We start from the raw sequence: 26,801 nt of genomic DNA, 5'->3' as shown, positions 1-26,801 counted from the left end.
ACGAGCCCATGGTCCAGACTGCGGAGCCGCCGCAGCCCCAGCGCGTTTCTCCACGGGCACGTTACTTCCCTGTTATTAACAGGAATAGATGTGCATCGGTAATGCGAACACAAAAACCATGTGACAGTTATGACAGCTCAAGGTCTGATATTTTAATTACTTTTTGAAATGAAAACAGTAATTCCAGTTAAAAGCCAAGGGTGGAGGAATTCAACCGGCGGCTGCTCAGCGCCGACGCGCGGCACGTCCAAGGCGCCCACCAGGATGGGTGCTGGACTGTGGCTGCACCCTGTGTCCATGCACCAACTGCCTCAGCTTATCTGCTTTTCCACCTGTCCTTTAACAGAGGTTTGCACGGATTTGGTTTCTCCATGCACGCCACGTGGAATTCCTGCGGTGTTTGCAAGGCCCATCTCAGAGGTGACCCGGCGAGGCAGGTCCCTGCCCCAGCCCAGCAAAAATCAGTGCAACAGGGACAGAAGAAACAGCAAAGGGGGGAAAACCAGAAGGGACATAATTCCAGCGCCAAGTGCCACGTGGGACTTCTCCCAGAATTTCTCTTCCTAAACCCAAACAGTGGCTGCTGCCACCGAGCCCCCAGCGCCCGCCCGGCTCGGCCCCACCGCGCCGCCTCTCAGGGGGGAATTTAATTCACTCCCCGCTGGCTCTCTCACTTTGTTGTGCTCTGAAGCACGAAATTACAAGATTTAGAGGAAAAAAAATGACATGGCCTTACAATTGCACACAGGGGCCTCTCCACCAGAGCCCCAGAGCTGCCCCCTCCCTCCCTCCCTCACCGCCCGGCAGCGATTCCCACTCCAGCCTAAGCTGAGCTCAGCCTGCAAACAAGGGATGAAAACCTGTTGCACGGCTGCACAAAGCACATGGAGCACCAAGGATGGGATTGGGATCCAATTTTGGGATGCAGAGCCCCTGGTTATCTGCACTTGTTGCCCTCGCAGGGCAGGAGGAGCAGCCCAGATGCTGGGAGACAAAGCCTTTCTGCAGGGATGAGCAGGGAAGGTGTCGTCCACAGGCTCTCCTTGGGGCTGAGGAGATGGGAAAGCAGAAGGAAGAGTCCCCTCGTGGGAGTGGATGGGCTTTCACTTCCTGGCTCTGGGAACCAGAGAAAAAGTGATTGTTTTAAAAAAGCCCCTCTCCTGCTGCAGGGTGTCATCCAGCAGTGGTTAGCACTGAGACCCGTAATTGGGAACGAATGGGTTGTGTCAGCTCCTGGATGGCTCCCTTTGATCAGCAAATTATCCCATTAAAAGTTTGTAATGTCTCAGGCACCTCCAGAGCTGATGTGGTTTGGCTTTGCCCTCCCCAAGAGCAGCAGCAGCAGCACATTCCAGGGCTGAGGAAGAGGAAGGTGACCCAGGCTGGGGAAGGCTCACAACTCCCTCTGGCTGTGCAGGGACATGGAACACACCAGGGATTGCAGGGAGAGATGGGAGATGCTGGAAGGTGTGTGCTGGGGTGGGCAGGGGGTCAATAAATAAACCCTGCTGGGATTAATCCTTAATTCTTCCCCCACAGGCTTGTGCTCCAGCCTGTGAGGCTCCATAAATTCACTCCTGCACATGATGGAGGCTCCTCCAGACACCAGGAGGGGCAGATTTTGGCTGCCTTCATCATGGCAAACACCACAAACTTCCCTTTCTCCCACAGGGAACATCAGGTCCTACTTGGTCCCAGCCCTGGAAAACCACAGGTTGAGGAGACAGTGGCTCCCATCCCAACCAGGATCCCACCCTACAGCCTGGATAACGTTGGATTAACCCCTCATCCCTGCCTGGTTGCCCTCTTCTCCTCAAAACCTGCCTGAGCAGAGCCTCTCCAGGGCCTCCCGATTGGGAAGAAACAGGTCAAGAGGTTCAAAAAAGTTTGGAGAGGGTGGAGACATCCACAGGTCTTCCTAAAAGCACAAGCCCCAGCCTCCCAAAAAACCCCCCAAAACCCACCCAAACAAACCCAACAAAAAAATCATAGTACAATGGAAAATCTTGCCCGGGATATTTTAAATTCCCTTATTTACCAGGTATTTCACTTTGTGACAACAGAGTTTTTAATTCCACCCAGCAGTGCCCGGACGCTCCAGCTGCCGGAGCCAGGAGCAGGGTCACCACCATGGAAACTGCTGCCCAAAATTAGCCGAGGGATTTTCTACCTGGATCAAAGCTTTACATGGGGTTTTACCCTCCAACGGGTGAAAAACCACCTGAACATGACATCAGACCGAGAATTCTGCAGGGAAAGGGGACCTGTAAGAGAGTTTGTATCTTCCCTTTTCTCTCCGATTCTTTCAGAGGGTGGAAAGGGGTTGGGAAGGGACGAAAAAAATGGCAAAAAAGAAAAAGGAAGATTTTTTACACTAACCTCATAAAAATGACATCGTCACATTCCAGAATTAGAGCCGTTAAAACAACACACAGGGATATTTTTAGCTGGATATTAACAGTAAATGATGCCATATTGAGGAGCACTTCCACCAGCCCAGCCCGGCCCCGCTTAACCAGAACCAAATGACTCCAAGAGATCCAAATTAACAAAAATGACACAATTCTTCACAGGGAAATAAAAAAAAAAAAAAAAAAGTAGTTTTTACACCCAGCTCCATGTCTGTGTCCCAGCCCCAGCTGTGCTCCCCTGCTCTAACGCTCCTGGACTTTATGAATCTGCTCTTGCCTCCTCAGTCCTCGCAGGAGAGGGGTTAAACCCATCCCCACTAATGAAGAACACAAGGAACATGCTCCTGACAATCCCATTCCCCGGAAAAAAAGGAGGAAAAAAGAGTAAAAAAAAGGCTCCTGCGTTTGTCCTCAGTAAAATAAGAAATATGAATCAGGGAAGCAAACAGAGAGATGAGTTTCACTTAAGTGCTCCAGCCTCGTTTTTATCTTAAATACCCTAATAATAGCGGATTACACAATATATTTGAGATGTGATCACATGTTTTATGGAATGGTATCTCTCTGAGGGCAGCAAAGTGCCTCTCCTCCCCCCTCCACACCCTTCCTCAACTCCCAAAAAGGTCCCATTTGCTTCTTTTCAAAAACAAGACTTATTTTTGTTTATTATTCCCCATTTCTTTGACGTCTGTCTGCAATAAACTGCACTTTCTAATGTACTTTTTGCATAATAAAATAACACCAAACAACGCTAGAGCAGCTGGATTTTCCAGATGGCTCCTTTTCCAAGGACTGCAAGTTGGAAGAAGTTCCCGTGCGGTGCCGGCCTCGGGGCTTTTCCCCACAATTCTCCCAGGACATCCTTGCACGAGCACCTCCACGCTTTTCACCCCTGCACCCCAAAGCTGCAACGACCCCCAGGCCCCAGGCTCTCTGCACACCAAGGATTTAAACTCCAGCTCCAGGATAAGAGCTGGAAACCTAGGGGTTTTTTTCAGGAATTCAAGGAAACCCTGGAGAACCCCAAATCGTGGGAGAGCAGCACCCGTTGCCTGTGTAAAGCCCAGCCCTGGGTCTCCCCTCACTGCATCACCCCCGATACCAAACCAGAGGATCCTCCTCCTGCTCCCACCCCAGGGATGTGACTCCCCCATCACCCCACTGCCCCCGTTTCCTGCCCAGCCTTCCTCTGCCAGGAATCCCGGGGGGGTCTGGCATGGCAGGAGGGGCCAGCAGGGCCCTCTGGAGCCCGGCAGTGCCAGAGGTCCCACCACGTTCCCACAGCAACGGCGGGGGGGTCCCTGGCCCTCCCGTGCCCCCGGTCGACCTCTCCCCTCCGCCAACCCCGGCACAAAGCGGGTGGGAGCTATTCAGGCTTTTCAGCCCAATCCCACCATTGAAATCCAGGGATTTACCCGAGAGCCAGCCCCCAGGCTGGGGGAGAGCGAGGCAGGGGAGGGGGATGCTCCTTCCCCACCCCATCCCACTCTCCCTTCGGACCTGCCCCTCTTCCTCTCCTGCTCTCCCTTCAGACACTCTGGATCACGGGACGCTCTGCAGTCGCATGGATAGGGAAGGACAGACGGACAAGGATGGTGATGGAACGCTGTGCTCCGTGGAGGAACAGAGCTGGAACTGAGCTGGGGGCCCCTATCTCAGCAAACCAGGCTGGTGCTGCCAGACACCCACAGCCTCTTGCTCTGGGGACATCCCAGAAGCCACAAAACAGCCTTGGGGGTCCCTGAGCACCCAATGACACCCCCCTCTCCCCTCAAGATCCCACCCAGGGCACCCATCTCCAGCAGCACCCTCAGAGAGGAGCCTGAACCCACAAAATCCCTGCAAAGAGCTGTCTGGGTTCACCCCTTGAAGGGGGTGAAAGCAGAGGGGCCACGGACACTGGAAAAGGTCCAAACCGGACAAAAACGGGGGCAGAGCAAGAGTCCCTGGGAGCTGCATCGCCCAAACAAACCCCCACCCCTCCAGGCTTCCAAAGGTTTCTTGGGCATTTCATAAAGTTCAGTAAGAATAAGGATTGAGTGCCGACATTTCGGGAGCCGGGATGGATTCGCGATCAGTCGGGAAGAGCCCAGTGGTCCGAGAACCCGGGGCGAACGCTGGGATGCTCCCGAGGATGGTGCAAAGCCTCCATAAAGCACTTAATTGTCCAAAACTCCCGATATGGGGACATTTATTCCTGACCCCAGCTGGTGCTCAGCCTGCTCCCTGAAGCAGGAAGATTGATAGTCCTGGGGATGGGTCCTCCCCCTTCCCAAGGCGCTGGCACTGCAGATGCCATTTGGTTTTGGAAGTTTACCAAACCCTCTGCCTTAATAATTCCATGTGCCAACAAGCTTCCCAGGGTGATCACACCAGGAACCCGACAGAAGAAATGCAAAAGGGTGAAATTAAACATCAGCCCTGCTTTGGGCAGGGCGAGCCCGGGGAGCATCCCCAGGGATGAGCCGACAGCACAGCGCTCTGCTTCGGAAAAGCCCTTTTTTATGCTGATTTTCTGGAGGAGATACCCTGTTTCACACCCACGATTTGCATCATTTTGGCTGTGTGGGATCACGGGTCTCCCGTTCCACCCCCACCCCATCCCCGGCTCCGGGTGCCACGCGGTGAAATTCGGGGAGGGGAAATTCGGGGAGGGGAAATTCGGGGAGGGGAAATTCGGGGAGGGGAAATTCGGGGAGGGGAGCGCGGGCGGCTCCTCGGCGGCACTGGCAGGAGCATTACACGCATGATTACCCCTCGGATCCGGGGAACAGGGGCTTAACTGCGTGCGAAACGGCTGTTATCCAGGTAATGGATTTACAGCACTCACTACCAAAGTATCAGACACAGCAATTTTTTACAGCTTTCACGCTGGAATTTATGGCTCAGGGAGGCGATCTCCGTACGAGGCAGGGATCATTGCCTTATTTAGTAGCCGAGGAGGAAAATTTATGTTTTTGCCAAAGTTTGTTTTGAAAGGTAACCTGCAGGCACGGCCCCCCCCTCCCCGTGGCTGCCCGAGGGGATGTGTGTGCCAGGGGCTCCCCGAGGGGCACACACGTGTGCCCAGGGACAGAGCTGCTGCACACACATGTCACGGTCACACATGTTCTCAGCCTTGTGTGTGAGGTTAATTCTTCAGCTGAAGGCTACAGGAGCCCCAGGGAATGGGGGACCAGCTTGGCTCACCCACCTGGACAAGCAAATACAGACTTGGACAACACCTGCTCTTGTGCTACAGCCAAAGGCTTTGGCCTCACATTCCTCCTCTTCCTCACTGCTTTCCCAGACCGATGGGGGACAGAGCAGGCAGGATCTCCCCCCTCAAAACAGAGCCATCTCTAGGGCACCAGGAACCCCAGGGATAGATGGGTTCCATCTCCCAAGGGACGTGCACCCCAAGAACAGGCACCTGCTTTTTAGGGCAGCACCCACACCCCGGCCTCAACAGGGACAACCAAGCCTGGTGGAACCCAGGGGACAAGGAGGGGTAAAACCAAGTGTTGCCCCCAAACCACACCCTTGAAAGACCCAGTTCTGTGCTGCCTGGTGTGAGGCTGGCAAGAAGGAACGGGGGTGTCCGTCCTACCTGCTGCTGCTGGAAGTGCAGGAGCTCCACGGGGCTCATCTCTCCGTTGGCCTCGCCGGCGGCTCCGTCGCGGCCGCCGCCCCCCGCGCTGCCCCCGCCGCCATCCGGCTGCTGGCTCAGGCTGCTCACCCCGTTCTGGGCAGAGGGAGTGGAACGTATCGTCTCCGAGGCAGATTCAACCATCATGACTCGCTAGCAGGACCTGAGGAGGAGGAGGAAGGAGAGAGCAGGGGCTGAGAACGCAGTCCGGGATCCCTGGCTGGCATCCCCGTTCCGCCTGCCCTGCCCCTGATCCCCGTGACATCCTGCAGGGGTGGGATGTCAAACCCTGTCCAGTTTTAGCTGCGTTCCATTTACCCCAAAAAATAAACGTGCAGCAGCACGAGGTGCCACAGACACTCTGTCGGCCCTGCACATCTCTGGGCAAAGCAAGTGCAACCCCTTCCTCAGGAAAACCCATGATTCCAGCTTTCTCTGAGCCTGATGCAAGACATAAAGCCCCAGGAATCCGGGTATTTTCACTGAATCCCAAAACATTTCACTTTGAGATGCTGGAGACCCAGCGAGGCTGCACACGGAGTGCGAGGAGCCTGTGCCACAGATCTCACTGTGAAAACCCCAGCAAAGTTGAAACACTTCCTCAAAGTGCTTCAGTTCCCAGCAAACCAGCACTTCCCAGCAGGAAAAACCACCTGGCAGGAAAAACCAGCCGGCAGAAGGTTTGCTGGCAGGCTGAGGAAGCCCAAAGTTTCGGCAGAGCTGGGACACGGCAACGAGAACACAGCGACACATCAGCTGGAAAATCCTCCCTTCCTCCCAGCCTTTGCTCAGTTGGCTTGGATTAGTGGGCAGGTTGTTGGCTGTGAACCTGAGGGTCCCCTTTTCTGGGAGAAACTCCTGGATCTGGGCTGGCACTGGAGGAAACACAACCACCGCATCCAACATCAATTCCTGCCACTCCGACAGCATCCACAGAACCCCTGGGGCCACATCCAGCCCTGACACACACACACCGAGATCAGGGGCGAGGGAGCACTCCCAGAGTGAGGGGCTCTCCCTCCTTCCAGCACACTTTCCTCTGTGGAAAAGCAGAGGACAGTTTTATCCCACTCCATCCCTCTCCCTCCCCGCCGGTGGGTGCCGGTGTGGGATCAGTCTCACCCAGCGCCGCTCGCAGAGTTTGAAACAAGAGGGGAATAAAGAGGACAGGGAGAAGCAACACTGCCTCTCTCTCCCTTTTTTTTCTCCCCCTCTTTTTTTCCCCATTTCCTCCCCCCCCCCGCCCCAAAAGCTGGAGAGACAAACCACGAACAACATAATTGCTGAAATGTGGCGTGTAATAATCGCTATTCAGGGCTGATCATTCATATTAAACAGGGTGCAGCGAGCTGCTCATTTGCATGTTTGAGATTATATGCATTTCAAAAGTCATTTCCGCAGGGTATATGACTGACATTAATTCCCATGGGGAGCTGCTGGTTCCCTCCCACTGTCCCGGTGCTCCCGAATCCACACAGGGTGACACACCAGGAGCTGCGGGACAGTTCAAGGTTAACGGGATTACTGGGATTTGGGTTTGGTTGAAGCACAGGAGAAGGAATGAGAGCATGGCACGGTTGGAGCAGCTTCCCGAGGTTCAAGAAAGGATGAAGTGTTCACAGGATGCTGCGTTAGGAGTAAAAATCTAGAAGAAAGAAAACACTTTTTGCCTTAAAAACTACATTTGTTCCTTCCCCCTTTTCAGCTTCAAACAAATGCCTGCAGAAATATTAAATTATTGCTGTTCCTATTCCCATTTTCCTTCTGAAATCCACTGCCTGCTCCATGTTTTGACCAGGCACCACGGGGAGTGCCGGGCTCTGCCCATGTCCAGCAGTCACACGGCATCACCACGGCCAGAAACTCGTCGGGATTCAAACAGGGATTTGACTTTTATACAGAGAACAAGAATATCCAGAGTTACAACAGGAAGTATTAAAAAAGGGAAGAAAAAAAAATAAAATAAAAGGTTTTGGAAAGGATATAAAACTTTCCTGGCTTCGGGCATAAACCGAAGCTTAACTATTGGGAATTAGGAGGAAATCTCTTCTGGTGGAGGAGCTGTGGGCTCGTCCCGGCGGCCCCGGCCCTGCCAGAGGCAGGATGCTGGAGCAGATTCCCGCAGGCCAGGTGATTCCCGGAGCCGGGGACACTGGGCCAGTTGGGTTCCCTCTCCAAGTCTAGTAAAACTCGACTTCCCGTTCCCAAACCCTACGGGATGCTGGAGCGTCTGGGATCCCAACGCTGCAAGGGAAGTCATAAAAGAAAGTCATAATAATAATAATAATGAAAATATTTCCATTCCTATAAAAGTTTTACAAAACCTTAAAGAAAAAAAAAAAATGAAGCCAGTGTCTGCACCGTTATAAAGTGGATTTAAACTAGGAATGAGCACTTTTCCAGCCAGGACTGATCCGGGATGACTGAGGCTACACTGGGAAGAGTGAAACTCAGCCTCGCGAGCGGCTGCGATGCCGAGCACATGTGCAGCCCTGCACACAGCCAGGGGGGATCCACAGCATCCCAGCTCCTGCTTCTCATCTACTGCAGTTCAAACACAGCCAGGATTTCAGGGATTCTCCATATGCTGGTATCCGGAGGGTCTAATCAGGATCAGACCTTCCCCCAGGCAGAAAGGCAGGGACCGTGTCCACACAGTCAGCGGGAAGATGCAACACCCGGATAAAGTGGGAAAGGGTGGGTTTAGTTAAAAGGGGAGGGAGGGAGGAGCCCCCTCCAATGGCAACAGCAACAGAAGCTGCGCCAGTGGATTATTAATTACCATTAATTACCATTTCAGACTCAAAATCTCCTCGCTGAACCACCGCTCTGCCTTTTTTTTTTTCCCTTTTACTCAACCACGCACCTTCCGTAGGACAAAGAAAAGGAAACGGAGATTACAAACGGAGCAACGAATCCCCCTGCCTTCAGTGGGACCATATGGCAACGAGGGTGTTTTAATTACCCTTGCTTTTAATTAACAATTGCTTCGTCTGAGCAGTAACATTTCCTTGACATCCCCCGACTCGCCGCGAACCTGCGCGGTGCACGTGCCACGCCGAGTCATCAATCCCGCTTTATTGACATCCATCCCTCCCGCAAACAGGCACGATCCCAGGGTTTTCCAATTAACACCTCCACACTCTCTAATTAGCGCAATTAACAGGCTGATGGATGCCCGGAGCTTCCCTGCGAGGGAGGGGGCGGATCAGCTGCCGGGATGTTGGACACGGCTCCCGCCGCATGCGAGCGACACGCGTGTGCCACGCTTCCCCTGGGAGCACCACGTGTGTGCCACGCCACGGAGCCTGGCACTGCCACGGAGCCTGGCACTGCCACGGAGCCTGGCACTGCCACGGAGCCTTCTGGAGCACCGGGAGAAAGGGAAGGATGGACACAGAGGCAAGAGAGAGACGACGGACTCGGAACAAACACTTGCACCAAAGGATGTGGGATCTTCAGGAGCAGGAAGAGCAGATGAAGCATTTACAGTGATTTCTCCCCAAAAGCTCCCAAGGAATTTTGGGGTGTCCAGACCCACCCAAAGCGATGCCACTTCTCCACCTGATTCTGCTCCACGGACACGAAAATTAAATGGCACCTCTTGGCCCCTGGGACCCGCAGGAACAGGTACAGCCCCACCACGAGCTCCTCAGAAGCAATTGCCTCAACACCTATTTTAGCAGCTTTCCCTATTTTTAATTATCCTCGATACCACGATCCTCAGGGGCTCTGTAACTTTGGGCTGCCCTTCATGGGCTGCCAGAGGAACCAGTGCCACATATGGACCCAGTGCCACAGGCACGTCCTCCCCACTGCCCCTGTCCTCGAGTCCCTGTCTCCAAATCCCTGTCCCCAACCACTGGGGGTGCCCCTCGGCCTCAGTTTCCCCAGATCCAAACCCAAAGAGCTCAAAACCATCACCCAAGGAGGGATGAGGAAGAACGGTGGGAAAATGCTCCCACATCTCCACGAGCTCAGCAAGGCCCTGGTGACGAACCAGCACGGGACAGCAGAGGTGACACCACACACTGACACACAGCACAGCACTGAGACACTCCAGAGGCTATTTCTACCCTTCCCACCACATCCCGGCCCCAACATGCGTTTTCCAGACCCTTCCTTCCAGCTCCAGCCTGTCCAGGACTTGGAGGGGAGCTGAGGCTGCACGCTGGGGGTCCTCTCTCCAGCAGCTGCTCCCGCAGGTACCAGCAAATGCTGGAGGTGCAACGGACCCAGCAAATCCCCCCAGAGCTCTTGGAAGTCTGTGGGATGCTCCTCTGCACAGCTGGGAGAAGAGGACTCAGGGAGGATGGATCCCAGGCACCGGATCTGCTCCGAGCTATGGAAAGTTGAGCAGCCTGCCCGTCCTGCTCCGGCACCGCCGGCTTTAGGAAGCGGCTCCTAATCTTGAAAGGCTTTGGCTGGAAGAGAAGCAGCAGCCGGGATTGCTCCGAGAGTGGCTTTTTACCCTTTAATTAACACATAAACACATGGAAATGTGGAAAGGGGATTAAAATAAAAGTCTGGGGGAGCTGAGACGAATCTAGAGCATTACTGTAAATTAGAAGATATTTAAGGAACCAGGGACTGGCTAAGCCCAAGCACTGCTTTAATGGGATCTCACCTCTGGGCACTTTCATCTCCCACTTTCATCTTGCTCCCAGCAACTTCTCTGAGAAGAGCCAGCCTTCGGTGCTCACCTTCACCCCCCGGCTCTGCTCACCTGTCTGGTGCCATCACACCCTGGCCACACTCCCGGGATCACCGTCAGGCAGCAGAGAACATCTGCTGCTCCACAGAAACCAAGCAGGAACGACCCCAGCGAGGTTCCTCTCCCCAGGAAGGGGGGTCAGATCAGCTGGAAGCACGAGCACCTCCAGCAGGGAGGCCCTGGGACAGTGCCTGTGAGTGGGACACGGCACTGCCCCACCTGCCTCTCCAAACCATGGCACTCTTGGAGCATCCTTTGCTCTCCAGAGCTCACACCAGACACCCCGACCACAGCCAACCCCATGGGAGATCCCTGTGCCCATCCCAGTGAACCATCCCACGCAGGGCATTCCCAGAGACACCAAGGGCTGGCTGGCACCTCTCCCAAGCCCTGCCAAGCTTCAAGGAATATCAAATCCCTCCCAGAGCGGACATGGGATGGGCTGGACACAGCCAGGCTGGTGTCAGGCACCGGGGCTGCTGCTCCATCCTGGCTTCCCTGGGCACGTGCCAGGCACCAGGGCCGCTGCTCCATCCTGGCTTCCCTCGCTGTGCTCTTGAAAAGATTAAAAAAAAGAGCCCCACTCCATCTCATTAAGAAAGTAAACACAAGAGCCGTCTAAGTGTCTAATTAAGCTTCTAATTAGTCCCTGCTTGTTACTAATGCAAATTAGATTACACCGCTTAACTACAGCATGTCCACAACACCCTTGTTAATTGCGGCCTTTTGAAATTAAATTACTCCCTAATTAGCATATCAAAGCCATTGATTCGGAGCCAGGAAAGATGAGGGCAGGAGGAAGCCGAACGCCAAGTTTTGTTAATCAGGGATGTCTAATTAAATAGTGACGTGGAGCATGGGGGGCTCCCGCCTCGATGCTCCAGAGCCACACGTGGGGGCCCAGGGGACCCCGGGCAGGGCATCCCCTCGGTGGGTGCCCGTGGTCTGCACCCAGCATGGATCATCTCTGCGGTGCTGGAGCAGCCCAGTGGGTCAGGATGCAGGTCTGGCTCCCATGTTCCATCAGGTCAGGATGCAGGTCTGGCTCCCATGTCCCATCAGGTCAGGATGCAGGTCTGGCTCCCGTGTCCCATCAGGTCAGGATGCAGCTCTGGTTCCCGTGTCCCATCAGGTCGGGATGCAGCTCTGGTTCCCGTGTCCCATCAGGTCGGGATGCAGGTCTGGCTCCCATGTCCCATCAGGTCAGGATGCAGCTCTGGTTCCCGTGTCCCATCAGGTCGGGATGCAGCTCTGGTTCCCGTGTCCCATCAGGTCGGGATGCAGGTCTGGTTCCCGTGTCCCAGTGGATGCACACTGGGAGCAAGGCCGGGCTCAAGCTCTGGGAAGTCCCTGTGGAGCTACACCAGCCACTGCAGTGCCAGGTCCGGCCCCGGAACCAGGGAGGGAGCTTAAAGCAGTCCCCGATTCCTCATCTCCAAAACAAACTTGCTTTCCCTCTGCCCAGCGTGTTTCAAATGGGAATTCAAAGGCAAAACATCCCAAAATGCAGACGTGGACCTCTGCGCCCATGGAAACAGGGTCACCTCTCAAGAGCATCCCTAAAATCCTTGGTGACCCTCCCAGGAGCAGAAAAGGCACCTCAGTGAGGACAAGAAGAGGCAAAGGCCTGTAGGATCACCTGTAGGATCCCAGATCCAGCTTGGCACAAAACCCCTCATGGCACAGGGAATGCCCCCACCAGGGGTCTTGGCACCAAATAACCCCTTGCCCAGAGCACTGGACTGGGGGGACACGTCCCCTCACCAGCCATAAGGAGTCCATGGATGGGACAGTCCCACCTACATCCCCATCCCAGCAGGAATCAACCAGTGTCCGGCACAGATCTGTCCTCTGAAGAAAACCAAACCACCTCTCGGCTCTCACTCAAGTTATCCCCAAACTCCCCCAAAACCTTCAATCCCAAATTCCCGACAGGACATAAATAATGGAGCCACCAGGGAAGGGTCTGAATCCAACAGCAACCAGGGAAAATGACTCCAAGGAGAGTGAAAATGAAGTGAACGCCTAATTTTTAAGTTATTTCAATAACTTCCTGAATGACCCAGTTCTTCACGTTTTATAACTTTTCCTCTTTCTCTGTTGTTTTTTTTTTTTTTTTTTTTGTTTAAAGAGGTGGGAAGGGAAGAAAAAAATAAAGGGACGAAGATTGGAAAAGTTTAATAGAGGGAGAAAAAGTCTATTAAAAAAAAAAAATAAGGCAGGCAGCCCGTCTCGGGGGAAGAGCTGAAATATTAAAGAAAGGAAAATCGCTTCTCCGGCTGCCGAGCCAGAGGAGGAGAATAGAGAGGCTGGAAGAGAAGGAGCCGGGCACTTTTAATTGAAAAAAAGGAGATTCAAATGAAATATCCAATATCCCCCGTTAAAGAAAGGAAGAAAGACGGACCCTGGCCGCTTTGCTACGCTGAGAAATTGCTAAAGCCCCAACTTTTCTTTCTCTCCCCCTTCCTCGGAAGTTATAGGAAAGAGGGATGAGAGAAAAGAAGGGGAAAAAAAGGGTCTTTCATACGAGAGGAACTCAAGGGAATGGGGGAGGAGGGCGGGGAGAGAGACCAAGTTTTATTCATTTATTTTATTTTATGAGATGACTAAAAATAATATATTTAAAAAAAAAAAAGGCAGAGTTTTATAATGTCACAGTGTTTGGAAGCAGCAGAGGGAGCAGAGAGGGGGGAAAGCAACTAAGAACAGAAGGGCCAGCTCCAACCACCCGCCGCACGAGCCTCTCTCCCAACGAGATTCAATTAATTGATAACAAGAGGCATCAAATTAATTTTTCAAGGATGTTAGATTTTGATGAAGGAAAAAATCTCTCTGATTTTAATCGGGGCGGCGTTTAAAAGGCATAAATGAATATCCCTTTCTAATCATCTGAGGCGCCGAGGAAGCACCAAGCGGTTAACGTGAAAATTCAAATCGTTTAATTAGGGGGGGGGGGCGAGGGGAGGTGGCCGTGGTGGGGGAAGGGGACCTGGGGTTCTCTTTTTAAAAGAGCTTTATGAAGAAATTATTTTAAAAATTATTTCTTTCAAGCATCTTTGCTCTCCCCCCCCCTCTCCCGCCCCGAAACGCAGACGCACTTGTAAAAACCCATCTCGGAGGTTTTTCTTTTGAATAGAGACCGTTCCCCAGCACAATCTAATTAACAAAAATGATAATGAAGAGGGTGGGGAAAAAAAAAAAATCGTAGGGAACAAAAAAAGCCCTCCAAACTCCCAGGGAGAAAAAAAACATAACACGGGATGGAGAAGGTGCAGTTCCCACCACGCACAACTCGCGGCCAAGAGCCGCTCTGTGCTTCCACATGGGACGAGGGTTTTAGGATATGGGACAAGGTTTTCAGCACAATCACCCCCCAAATCCTACTAAAATAATTAACAGCAGCTCCCATCGCTGGCGTGGGATGGGATGCAGATGCCACCAACGCAGTCATCATCCCAAATGAATTTTCCAAAGGTTTCTCCCCAAAAATCCCAACTCCGTCCAAGCCTCTGCCCACACACCCAGTGCCCGGCTCACAGTATCTTTTACCCCATCGGCCACAGGCGCAGTGGGGACACACAGCCCTGGTTTACATCCCACTCTGCATTCCTGCTGCAGCATCCCAGCGGTGCCGGAGCCCTCAGCCCACCCGGAGCACACGGAACACTCCACACCCCCCCAAAATCACCTCCGTGCCTCCTGCACGCAGCCAGCCTGGATGGTCCCCCACTCATGGGTGTCCCCATGGAGGCATCCGCCTACCAGAGCCTGGGGAACCCCTGGGAGAGGAGAGATCTTCCTCTTGGATAGAGGTACGAAGGACATTGCAAGCTGAGAAAGAGGAGGGCCACGGGAAAGCATCCCAACTTCCCTGGGAGAAAGGTGTGTGGCAGCACGAGAGCAGCACCCGGCACCCCTGGGAAGGGTGAAGGTTCCCAGCAAGGGAGAGCGATGGGGGAAGATCTCACATCGAAATTAACTCCAAACTGCAGGAGCTGCCCTAGCCCCATCCCCTGGGGAGAGGCTGCAAAGGGCAAGGAAAGAGCCAGGGAGGAAGAAAATGACCTGGAGCAGGTGAGGGACACACCGGAGCAGGACGAGGAGCGATGGCAGGGCCATCCCCAGGAGAGACCCGGCGCTGGGACTCGAGTTCCCTTGTCACACCCTGGTGAAACTTCCCAGCCGAGTCGTGTGAAGGCAGACCGGAGGTTGCTAAAGTCTCTTCTGGCCTTTAAATAATCCAGAGGGAAGGAAAAAACAGTCACTGCGCCTATTGAGCAGGAGGGAGGAACTCAGATGCCACAAGTTTTCCCAGACTCCGTCATGTTTGTGCAGAAATTCATCCAGAAAACGCTCTGCAGCATCTGCTGCACGCCGATGCTTTCCACTGCGAGTCCCATTCCTGTGCAGGAAGAGGCCTGGTTTCCATCCAGAAATTAAGCTGCTCATGAGGAGGGAGAAGAAAAAGGCAGTGCGGGGGAGAACTATCCTTGGGCATTTTCAAACTCCTGGTCTGAAGTCCTTTTTTTTTGCATCCCAATCGGAGGCACCGTGACCCGAGGCCGGCTCCGTCTCGCAGCCCTGCCAGAGCCCGTCTCCACACTCCCAAACAACTTCCCTGACTTCATTCCTGCACAGCTCAGCTCCTCCATGCACAGACTCAGCATCTCCTGGTCTCCCTGGGCACCTGGCACCCTCTTAGAGCAAACCCAGCCCCGCAGACGAACACAGCTCCCGACAGCTCAGCTCGGAGCTGGCACAGGAATAACACCAGACATTTCTCCAGCACTTTCTTAAAAGCTGGGAAGCAGCATGCTCAGCAGAGGCTGTGCTGGGATCCTGCACTGGGAATGGTGCTGGGTGGCCACGGGGCCACACTGCCCACAGAGGGGAGTGGGAAGGTGCATTTAACATTTGGGGTGCTCGGGAACAGAGCAAGGCTCAGCAGAGCATCCCTCCGGCTGCGAGAAGTGTTTCCCCACACAAACCCTGTATTGAAGTCAAAAGGTCACCAAGGGTGCCCCGTGTTCCTTCCCTCTGTCACCCGGATGAGCCACGTTCATGGGAAGATGATCTGGTCCCATGGCATCACTCCAATATCACCCTCGGCATTCCCAGGTCACGCCAATCCAAATCCATCCACGCTCCTGAGCCCTGTGCACCCCCACGGCTCAGCCCGTACCAGTCAGCACAGCAGGACACAGCATCTCCCCAAATCCAGACAGCAGATCCCTGCTTCATTTGGGACAGGTGCTGTGCACCTCCCAAATCCCTGCTCATCCCAAGAACAGCGAGAACCCAAACAAGCCCAGCTTCAGGAACCAGGCACAGCCCCAGGAGCAGCATCCAGGTGGTTGCTGATTCTCCAGGCTCAGCAGCCATGGAAGGCGTGGGACAGACAGCACTGTGCAAATCCGGGGGGTTATTCCATTAACTGTGCTCCCTCCACCCCTCCTGAAAATAACCCTCAGCCTTTAAAATGTCAGTCAATGATTCACCAACTGCTGTAACACCCCAAACCTCACCCCAGCTCTTGCTGCCCCATCTGGGGACCCTGTGAGCACCTCTGGGTGCTGGGGCAGAAAGGAGCTCGAGGTACCCGGTGCCCCCCTGACTCCCACTGTGTCCCCTGGACAGGGCAAGACTCCCTCCTGGCCGATGGGAAGCACAGCAAGGCACAAACTGCTCTCTCTAGGGGGGAACCCAGAACCCAGGGTTCTCCCTTGGGGTCACAGATGAGGGTGCCCACGGGAAGCTCTGCCCTTGGCAGCTGCACCACAGCTCCCAGTTCCCCGCAGCACCACTCCCCCACAACCAGGTCACATCACACACAGCCCCCTCCCCTGTCCCCAGAGCACATGGTCCTGGGCAGGCAGTGAGAGCTGGGATCACCCGCTGCAGGACACGGTGCCATGGGGGCTGTCACAAACCCAGGGGACAGCCCTCATCCTCCCTGGACCAAAAATCATCACATCATAGTGAGGGAAGGCAACAGCATCAGGATACAGCATCAGGCAAGACATGAAGAGGACACAGTTTGGATCACCAAGTCCCCCAGGGACACAACCCACCTCCCTGCCCGAGCCACCAGGACCTGTCCACTCCAGCCCCAACACAGTCCACGGCTCCTGCCCACTGCCAGGAGCTTTCAATCACCAATTATTACTTAAAGCCTCCCTCTAAAACCAGCAACTTGTGCTTGTTCCCAGACTGATTCCCAGAGCATCTGTATCCATAACAGGGAGGACCAGTGGAGATCTCTACGGCGGTCAGAAAGAACCAGCCCTGCCATGGAAGGAGACACACGTTCCTTCTGAGGGCAGGGGACAGGGGTCTGTCCTTCTGCACCTTTCCCAGAAGAAGAGGCACAGCCACTGTCTCCTCCTGCATCATCCCAAATCCACAGCTGGAAATTCAGCAGCACCGACGCTCCCCATCACGGCACCCGCTGCTCCGGTACGGCAGGGACACGAGGGACCACCTCCCCAAAGCCAGTAACAACCCCCAAATGACCCCTTCACCTGTTAAACTCCATCCCATTGCACTCCTAAATGGACCAGACTCATCATCAGGGGTATTTCAGACCCACCAGCTCCATAACCCAGAGGAATCGCTCCAGCTGCTCCCGCCCAGCCGCAGCCCACGCTGCCGGTACCGGTGTGGGCACTGGGGTAACTCCTGCGTGGAGCAGGAACGAGGTGGGGTTTGATCCATGGACGGGGCTGCTCCGACAGCTCCAAGGTCTGACCCAGTTTTGGAGCTGTGGCTCCACTTCCAGAGAAAAAGACATTTGTTCAGGGCTTGAGCCCACCAGCATCAAGGGAAAGACTTCAAGGGATTTCGGAACAGGCCACGCCGGGTATAAATAAAAACCTGGGTTCAAAGGAGAAGTGTGAATAACCCGAACAGAGCTGTGCTGACCCCGACCTGCCACCGCAGCCAGAGGGTCCTGAGCATCCTTCGGGGCAGGCAGAGCCCGGCCCTGGGATCCATCCTGTGCAAAGGAGCTGAGCTGGACCCTGCAGCCCCACAGCTGCAGCCACGGAGTAGAGGAGCCGGGAAAACTCAGACCCAAATTTCAGCACAAATCTTCCGCCTGTCACTGCGGCACAGGAGGGATGAAACGAACACCGTGTCACACCACGGGAGCGGAGCTCGGCCAGGAATCCCTTCCCAGGGTTCCTCCGGCACGCTCACACCCCCACCCCCCACAGGAGGGATTTTAGGACATTTTCCTTAACCTGTTTCTCTCAGGAGTGCATTGACTGGGCATCTCCCCTCCCCAACACTCACAACAAACCTAAAACTGGGGAGATCTTCCCCAAGACCGTACAGATGCCTCCGTAGGCTTCATCCCCATCCATCAGGGGCTCCTGAGGAAACCAGGACAGCTCCGACCCCGTCAGGATCAGGTCCCATGCAAAGCCTGCCTGTTCCTTTCCTTCACCTCTGCATGGGGTGCAAGCAGCACCCTACAAACCCACCACCCCAGTGCTGGAGCTGGGCTGCAGGATGGGAATGGACCCGACTGGAGGTGCTGAGAGGCTGAGACAAATTGGGAGCGATGGGATGCACAGCAGCACCCTCCTCCTTCTCCCCCAGCCCCAGATTTACCCCCTCAGCAGGTGACAAGGGCCCCTTTTGTTTTCCAAATGAGAAATCCTGTCAATTCGGAGGGTTTAATTTACTAACAGTGAACATCTGTGGCAGCCTGGCTCCCCAAACCCTGCTCTGGCAGAGCTGGAGCCGAGCACAGGGCACAGCAGCAGGAGATGGGGAGGGGGACACCATCCCCTGCCCACAAAACAAACCACATCCCACCAGGACTCTGCTGCAGAAATGTAGAACAGAGGTGGGATTGCTCCATCTGGGAAAAGATCTCACTGTAGGGAAAGCAGGTTGGGGTGTAAAGGAGAAAGCATAAATTCTTGGGAAACAATCCCAGGGAAAGGCAAAGCTGGAGACAGCACTTTATAAACCCTCAGCTTTGCCCCCACCTGAATCCACCTTGGCAAAAATCGGGGGTTTTGCAGCTCTGCCTGGCACAGCACATTTCCAAAATCCACATTTCCTGCCACAAAAGTTATGGGGCACTTCTCCCCACACCTTTATTTTTTCTTCTTCTTCCATTTCTTAATAGGCCCGTATTTCTATTCCAGATCCGAGTTACCCCATGTTCCAGGGAATTTCCCTCCTGCTGTCAGGTCTGGCAGCATCCCAGAGGGATCAGCTGGGACACTCTGGAGGAAGGACCAATCTCCTGTGTGATGGTGACCCACTGGGAAACCTGGTGGCACAGAGCACCTCAGAACCTCCTCCTGCCTCTCTCCCGGCTGGGACACGGTGGCTGCAGGGACAGAGCCTGACAAGTGGCACCCAGAGGGGACACAACACCCCAGGTCACAGGAGAGCACTTCTCCCTCTCCAGTACAAAGTCTCTGCCCAATATTCCCACCCTGACCCTGGTCCAGTTCAGCCAAAACCCCCCAATGCTCAACAAGAAACTTCATCTCTGCCAGGTATTTCCTGCCACAAGTTGCCCCCTCACCCTGGGCAGCTCCTCCAACACACTCGTGACACCCCAAAGCCCCCCATCCCTGCAGCGTTTGGGGACAGTCCTGCACCAGCAGCATCCTCCCAGCAGACCCAGGATTCCATGGTCAAAGCAGGATCCCCCATGTTGGAACCCCCACCCCAAAGTGGCCAAACCCATGGATGCACCGTGATCCCGGCATGGGATGGGCGGCACCGACCGAGCCACGAGCCCAGTGCCAGCCCCAGGACACGAGTGAGCTTTCCCTGGGCCACGAGCACCAGCAGAAGGTCACTGGGCAAACACATCCCCACCAACAGGCACAGCAGATACCTGGGAGGCAGGAATGCAAACCCCAGGGGCCACCAGACGAAGGAGATGCTCCCGGGATCATGGAATCCCAGCACATCCTTCGCTCTTGAGCACGAGTCCCGGCCTTGTATTCTGCATTAAGTCACCAACCTCAAGCACTCCTCCGCTGTCCCTCTTTTCCAAGGATGAAGGCATCTTTTCCCAGTCCATGACAGCTTCTCCCAGGTGGTCCCATCCACATCTCGCTACAGGCGAACAAATAAAGGCCAGTCCCTGGCTCACAGACTCACAGTAAGCAGCAAAATGAAAATCACTCACCTAAAATCTACAGCTTGTGGAATAAACCAAGGCTTGGAAAAAGCAAGTGAAGGGAGGGTTCGGGACCCGAGCTGACAGATCCCAAGGGAAGCTGGCAGTGGGATGCTCAGCCAGTCCTGCCCAGGCTCCTGGGAGCTCTGCCTGCTGCCCCAGGTGGCACCGCTGCTGTTCCGTGCCTTTATCAGCCTCGGAGCAGTTAAGTCCCACTGGACAAACCCAGCTCTGCAGCAACCTGGCAAAGGTGTGTTGAAATAAGTTGTTTCATCACCACCTGCTCCGGGGGAGCGGCTCATCCCGGCCCATCCCGGCCATGGATCCATGTTTGTTTAAATGGGAGCAGCATCTCCCTGAGCCTCAGAGCTGCCAAACACCCTGCACGGCACCCAGAGCACAGACCCACCACACTGGGGCTTCCTCCTCCTCCAGGGGCTGCAGGTCCCCTGCTCCCACCAGGACCATCCCAGTGCTCTCCAGCCCCATCTGCCCAGTTCCAGCTCCCCACCAGAGCTGGTCACATGGAGAAGGTTTCCAAACAAAGCAGAACAAACAGTTTCCAAACCACCTCCAAATCAGGGCCCCCCGTGAGATTTTTTTCCTTCCCTACCACCTCAAATTATTTTTTCCCCATCTTTCCACAGTTTTGCAAGTAACCTTCCATAAAATAATTTTATTACCCTAACTTTTGCCTCTGACAAACACACCCGGAGCCCCCAGCAGAGCCGGGACCGGGTGAAATTCCCTCCAGAGCAACCCTCCGCTCCCTATTTTACTCAAAACGCCGTGTGTTTGCTGCCAGCCTGGCTGCACGGCCCGGGAGGAGGGACAGCTTCCGCCGGAACACGCTGCCAGGGGCTGCTGCCAACTTGCCAGGGCAGGAGAGCCGGTGGGAAGTGTCACCAGGGCTGGGGAACGCCGGCACCCGCTCACTCCACCCCGGGGAAGGCTTGGCAGAACACCCTGCAAACACAGCACTGCTTTTTCCTCAAAAAAAAAAAGAAAAGAAAAGAAATAGGAGAAAGGATCCCGACTCCCCGGGCCGAGCGCTCCACTCCCGCCGGGCTCCTTTCCCTGGGCACCCCGGTACCGTTACAGGCTGCCCCGTGCCCACGGCGGTGTAATCCCTTAATGACTTCCCTCCACTTCCCTCCAGCTCTGTCCCAGATCTAATCTCTGCTCCAGCAGGATCTCTACCAAATAAATCACGGGATGGACGGATGCCTGTCCTTGCCTCTTCCTCACTCCGAAGGGAGCAGCTCTCCTCCTCTGCCTCTCCTGCCTCTCTGTTCTCCCCTCTCCCCGATGCCATTCCACTTGCAAACACATTTTTGTCACGGGCAGCCGGATCACCAGCAACGTGTTTTATCGTGGAGACTCGTCTGCACAGTGCCAAAAGCAGTTTGAACTAGGAAAAGTTTTAAAAAAAACCCAACCAAACAAAACCCTCAAGCAGCATCTTGGCTGGATTTTATACAACAAACACTCAGGGGGGAGGGGGGGAGGAAAAAATTAGGAAGTTTTTCCAGCTGTGCCCAGCCCCATCTTGATCTACAAGTTCTATTTGACTTTAAAAGGTACAGCACAGTGAGCAGGGGAGGTTTTGCAAGGCGATAAAATGGGTGCGAGCCCAGGAGCCAGCACTGGCCACAGCCCTGCGGCGGCTCGAGGGGCCAGGGGCCACCCCGAGGGTCACCGGCCAGTGATGGTTATTGTTGAGCCAGCACCTACCCCCGAGTTTCAATCAGGTGCATCGGGAGCTCTACAAGTATCTCACGGAGGATTTTTACACCTTCCGAGGCAAACCCATGGAATTCCAAGCTCTGAGTGCATTCACAGTTTTATTCTCCCCCTTTTTCCTTTCCCACTAACAGAGCTCATCTCTCCATGGGGAAGATGCCCATGGAACACCCCTCTGGGGCAGGACCGAGCCCCCCAGCCCATGGAATCCCAGTGCCTGCGCTGGAGGAGCTGGAAATCAAAGAGGACGGGACAGGAAATTTCAAGTTTCCACTCCCAGAAGTGGCAGGTGACGCCGAGGCGGCCGCAGGGTCACTTCAGGAGTGCAGGATAAACCCAGGGTGGCCCCCCAGGAGGAGATGGGAGCCCCCCCCTGCATCCAGGGAGATGCTGAGATGCCAGGAACAGGGAGCATCCCCTCAAGACCCCCACAAACCACCTGCCAGCCACAATGCAGGGCTCTCCCAGGCTTCAAACCCACCACGGGGAACAGGGATGGAGCGGCAAAACCACCCCAGCTCTCCCTTCTAGCAATAAGGGAATTTTCCCCAATCCTTCGGGCTCCCAAAGCCGCCCGTGCAGCGGGAAACGCGGCGCAAAGAGCCACAACCGTGCGTTAATTCTGACCGCGGGGACCTCCGGGCTCTCCCGCCTTTCTCCGGAGGGAAGAATGAGCCGGTTCCCGGCCGGGGGCACCGCCTGCCCCCCACCTTGCTGCTACAAAGGCCAGCCCAGCACCGCACCTCTCCTCCTCCGGCCCCGCTCCCCCCGGCCCCGCTCCCCGCCGGACCGACAAGAAAAGAGAAAGGGAGGGGGGGAAAAAAATAAAATAAAAGGAGAGAAAACCCTGAAAGCCGGAGCCCGGCCCCCCCTCCCAGCCCCACAGCGAGACACAAACATCAGCAGACTCAAAGCATCCCCCTCGCCAGCGGCGGAAAAGAAAAGCTCCCGGGCTCTCCGGGCAGCAACTTCACAACTGAGTGCACTCGCATTCCTGCCGGGTTATTAGGAGAGAAAGGCCGAGGGCCCGAGGAGATATTTTAGTGTCACTTGATTTTATACATTGCACAGATTTTTTTTTTTTCTCCCCCCCCCTCAAACGCTCCCTGCTCTTCCCTTTCCGAAGGGGACGCAAAACCTACGGCCGCCCGGCTTCCAGGGAGGAGAGCAGGGCTGGACACGGCGTTCACAGATATTTCCAATATTATCTTTTTCCAGGGCTCAGAGTAGCCCCTTACCCGCCTCCCCCAGCAGCAACTTTAATCCGTTTTATTTCATTTCTCTCTGTTTGCTCAGCCTTCCCCCCCCCACCCGCAGACCCCCGCCCTCCCCTCGCCTTCCCTGACCCCACTGGGCGACACAGCCTGGGCTGCACGGGTTCAGGGGGGGGTTTCCACGCCGATCCCGTCCTCCTGCACTTTTCCCCCCCCACCAAACCCAACTTCGTGCTGCGCGACGGGGCCGCCTTGGCTTTTATCAGCGGAGTGATGCTCGGTCCGGCTGGGAGTGGAGCCACCCCCGTCCCCACCCCGAGCACCCCGGGAAGAGGGGCTCGGGATGGGGGGGGGACACCCACAACAACTAATAAATTAAAATTAAAAAACACAAATGAACAGGGAGCATCTCAAACCGGGCGCTCCCGAGCGTTATTTCGGAGCGGAGGCAGCGGGAGGGCTCCAGGCTCTTCCCCACAGCCCCCAGCCCCGCTCCACAAAGGGCAGGAGAAAGGCAGGAGCCAGAGCCTCCCAGGGCTCCAAGACCTGACAAAGCTCCCAGGCTCGGCACAGGGAATTCTGTCCCTTCTCCCCCACATTTTCCCCCTTCCCAGTTTGATTTAAGCGACCTGAAAGGGGAAAAAAAAAAATTAATAAATAAAAAGGGGGAGAATGAGGTAATTTTTCCAAATCTGATTATTTTCTCCATCCACCCACCCCTGGAGCCTGTTAAATTTTTTTTTTTTTTTTTGGATGGACTTTAAGGTGGGGTGGAAATTAAAAAAAATTAACAACACCTAATTTAGAGTTAAATCTCACAAAACCCTGAGACTTTGCTATGTTTAATTGAGGATACAGGGAGGCATGAAAGGGAACACGTCCCCGCCGATACCCGGGACCGGGTCACACCGCCCGCGCCAGACACATGTTGGGTTGATTTAACATCAAATCCCTGCTCTCCACAGAACGTATTTCTCGTGTAAATTTTTAACACACCAGAAGAAATTTGTAAAAGTAAATCCTCCTTCTGGTTTGGGTTAAAAACAACCCAACCTTTTAATACAGAAACTAATAACAATTTTATTGTCTGCCCCACAGCTTTACAACGCTCGTGGAAAAGTGAGGTCTCAATCCAATGGAAGTTGGTTTGGAGGGTGGGGAAAGGCAAATCTTGGGGTATCAACCCATGGGGAGGGAAGAGCTGCCTGAAGCCAAGGAGCAATCCCGGGCAGGAATTTGGACACAAATTCCTCCAGGACTATATTAAGAGCAGTAAAGAAAAAAAATAATCCCAGCACAAGTTTTCCAAGCGGGCACTTCCCGACCACGACTCCCAGCAAAGTGGGGTTCGCAGGCGCCTGTGAATTATTCCTGCTTTCTCCTCAGCACATTTTTCATTTGTATTAAAAAGTGCACAGGAGGGAGACAGGGAGAGACTCGGCCCTTGGCTCGTTTCTGTTTTAAAAGGGGAAAGAAAAAAACCAGAATCACTCCCAAATGGAAAAAGAAAACCCAATTACGCTCCACTTGTTCTCTCCCATCCACACCTCCGAACGCGCCTGCCAACTCAAACCAGATTTCCTACACCAAAAGAAATATCCAGAGCCATGAACGAGGCACTTCCCCAAGTGCCTTTTCTCCTTGAGAGGGGGAGAGGGGAGAGGAGACAGAGGCGCGTTTGTTTATCCCACGGACCGGGGAGAGGGAGCCGGGAAGAATAGAAATATCTGAACTTTGCCAGCGCCGGGAGAGCATCTCAAAACGCCGGCGGACACCGGGGCGGGAAGGGGATGGAAGAGGCTGATCTGGGGCTCCAGGTGACCCACCACCAGCTCTGCCACATGCTATTTGCCCGGGAATTTCTGAACTCCCAGAAGACGACGCTCCGTAATAAAAACTCCTTCCGAGCCCATTATTGTTGCCGATACCAGGAGCAGCCGCTGCCGGCGGCGTCCCAGCCAGCCCACCCCGAGCTCCCGCGGCACCGGGCACGGTGTCCGGTTAGAGGGACCCCCCGAGGCCCTGGAAAACCCCCCCAGCCTCGCTCCCTGTCCAAACAAAGACACACCGAACCCTCGCAAACTTTACGAGCGGGTGAAACGCAGGCACGGGAGAACCGCGGGGCAGCCGGCTGCCGTCACCCCCTCCGGAATCCAAACCTGCGGGGATTCCTCGGGAATATTCTCCAGCTCCATCCGAAGCCGTGCCTTGTCCTCCTCTCCCTCACCTTGCAGTCTGGGTTACGCTTTTGGACACGGCGATGGATTTTCCCAGGGCGCTGCCGGAGCGACGGCCGGGCTGGCTGCAGGTTGTCGGGGACGGCGGCGGCTCCTTCTCCCAGGAATTGCAAAACTTGGGGCAGACTTAGGGATTTCTCTCCAAAGGAGGGAATCGCACCCCTTGGCCCGAGGAGCGGCGGGTTGACGCTGAGTTAAAATGCGATGGGGGGGGGGGGGAAGAGGAGGAAAAAAAAAAAACACCCGAGCCCTCCAGCACCCGGAATTAAACCAAAACTGCCCGAGAGAAAGGAAAGACGGGGGGAAAATGGGAAGCACCAACAAAGGGAGTGCCGGGGCGGCCGCAGGGCAGGGGCGGCCGGGCCCCCCCGGGGGGTGCGAGACCCCCAAAGCGCCGGAGCGGAGGCGGGTCTGGATCCGGCACCGGCAGCGCGGCTCTGCCGCCGGCAGCGCAAGTTTCCCGGTGGCCGACCCCCCCCTCGCCGAGGGGGCTGCGACCCCCCCCCCTCCCCTCCGCCGGACGCCGAAACGCCTCGGGGGCGGCGGCGACCCCCGCGCCCGCCCGAGCCGGGGCCGCAGAGGGGACCCCGCACGCCCCGGGACCCCCGCGCACCCCGGGGCGCGCCGAGCCCGGGGACCTCCGGGACCCCCCCGGGGACCGCCCACGGCCCGGTGCGCTCCGAGCCCCGGCCCCTCCGCGCCCCGGCCCCCCCGGCTCGCCCAGCGCCGGCCCCGCTCCCTTTGTCCGGGCGCCGCAACAAACTTCCGAGCGCGGCGCGGCCGAGCGCGGGGACGGACCCGCCGGGCGGGCGGGCTGGGGGGGACACGGGGCACGGCCGGAGCCCCCCGCACCTGCCCGGGGGGCCCGTCCCGCGGCCCCCTCCGCCGGCAGCCGCGCGGGGACACGCGGGGGACACGCGCGGACCCTCCCGCGCCGCTCGCACCCACCTGGTCGCGCCGAGCGCCGCGCTCCGGGGCGGGCATGAGCCGCGCTTCTCCTCCTCCTCCTCCTCCTCCTCCTCCTCTTCCCCCCCGCACCGGCACCTTCCCCAAAACTTCGACGGGGCGGGCGCGGCGCGGCCGGAGCTCAGGAGCGGCGCGGCATGGCGGGGGGCTCCGTGCGGCGCGGGGGCCGTGCTGCGGAGCGGGGCCGTGCTGCGGAGCGGGGCCGTGCGGGGGGCGCGGGCGGCGGGGCCGTGGCCGCGCTCAGGTCCCGCTCGGCGCGGCGGCGGCGCGGGCGCGGCGGCGCGGGGCGGGCGCCGGCCGCCCTACCATAGTTCCTCTAAAGCAGGTGCAGCCGCTTTCCCCGCCCGGCCCCCCCCCCGCCCGAGCCTCCTCCCCCGCCCGGGAGGGAGGGGGGAGCGCACCCCCCGCTCGCTGGTTTTGGGGGGGGGGGGGGGGTTGGAGATGTCATCACCGCCTAGAGCCCCCTTCCTCCCCCCGCGCCGTTTTCTGCCCCCTCCGCCGCGTTTTGCTCATTAATGCCTGCGCTAATTGGTTTCTGCTGCGTTCGGTCCCCGGCGCGCAGCGCAGCCCCGGCCCGGGCGGGGGGTTCGCTGGAGGGAAACTGAGGCACGGGCGAGTGGGGTGTGGGGGGTCCCGGGGCGGGGGGGAGGACCGGCCTCCACCCGCAGCGTGGAATCTCAGAATCGTTTAGGTGGGAAAACACCTGAGAGATCATCGAGTCCAACACACGTGGC

At 56.0% G+C, this 26,801-nt stretch overlaps 1 protein-coding gene across 1 annotated transcript in view; it reads right to left on the bottom strand.

The window, feature by feature from the left end:
* Positions 1–26,150, bottom strand: part of FOXP4 (forkhead box P4) — a 56,745-nt gene extending 30,595 nt beyond the window's left edge. The window contains 2 exon segments of the mRNA XM_032710902.1: positions 6,001–6,202; positions 26,050–26,150. Coding sequence (XP_032566793.1) covers positions 6,001–6,186 — 186 coding nt within the window. The 5' untranslated portion in view covers positions 6,187–6,202; positions 26,050–26,150.
* Positions 26,151–26,801: the final 651 nt, after the last annotated feature.

The sequence above is a fragment of the Chiroxiphia lanceolata genome, chromosome 25 (genome assembly GCF_009829145.1).
Source record: "Chiroxiphia lanceolata isolate bChiLan1 chromosome 25, bChiLan1.pri, whole genome shotgun sequence".
Taxonomy (NCBI): domain Eukaryota; kingdom Metazoa; phylum Chordata; class Aves; order Passeriformes; family Pipridae; genus Chiroxiphia; species Chiroxiphia lanceolata.
Note: the sequence above shows the minus strand (reverse complement) of the source record. Positions and strands in the feature narration are given on the sequence as shown.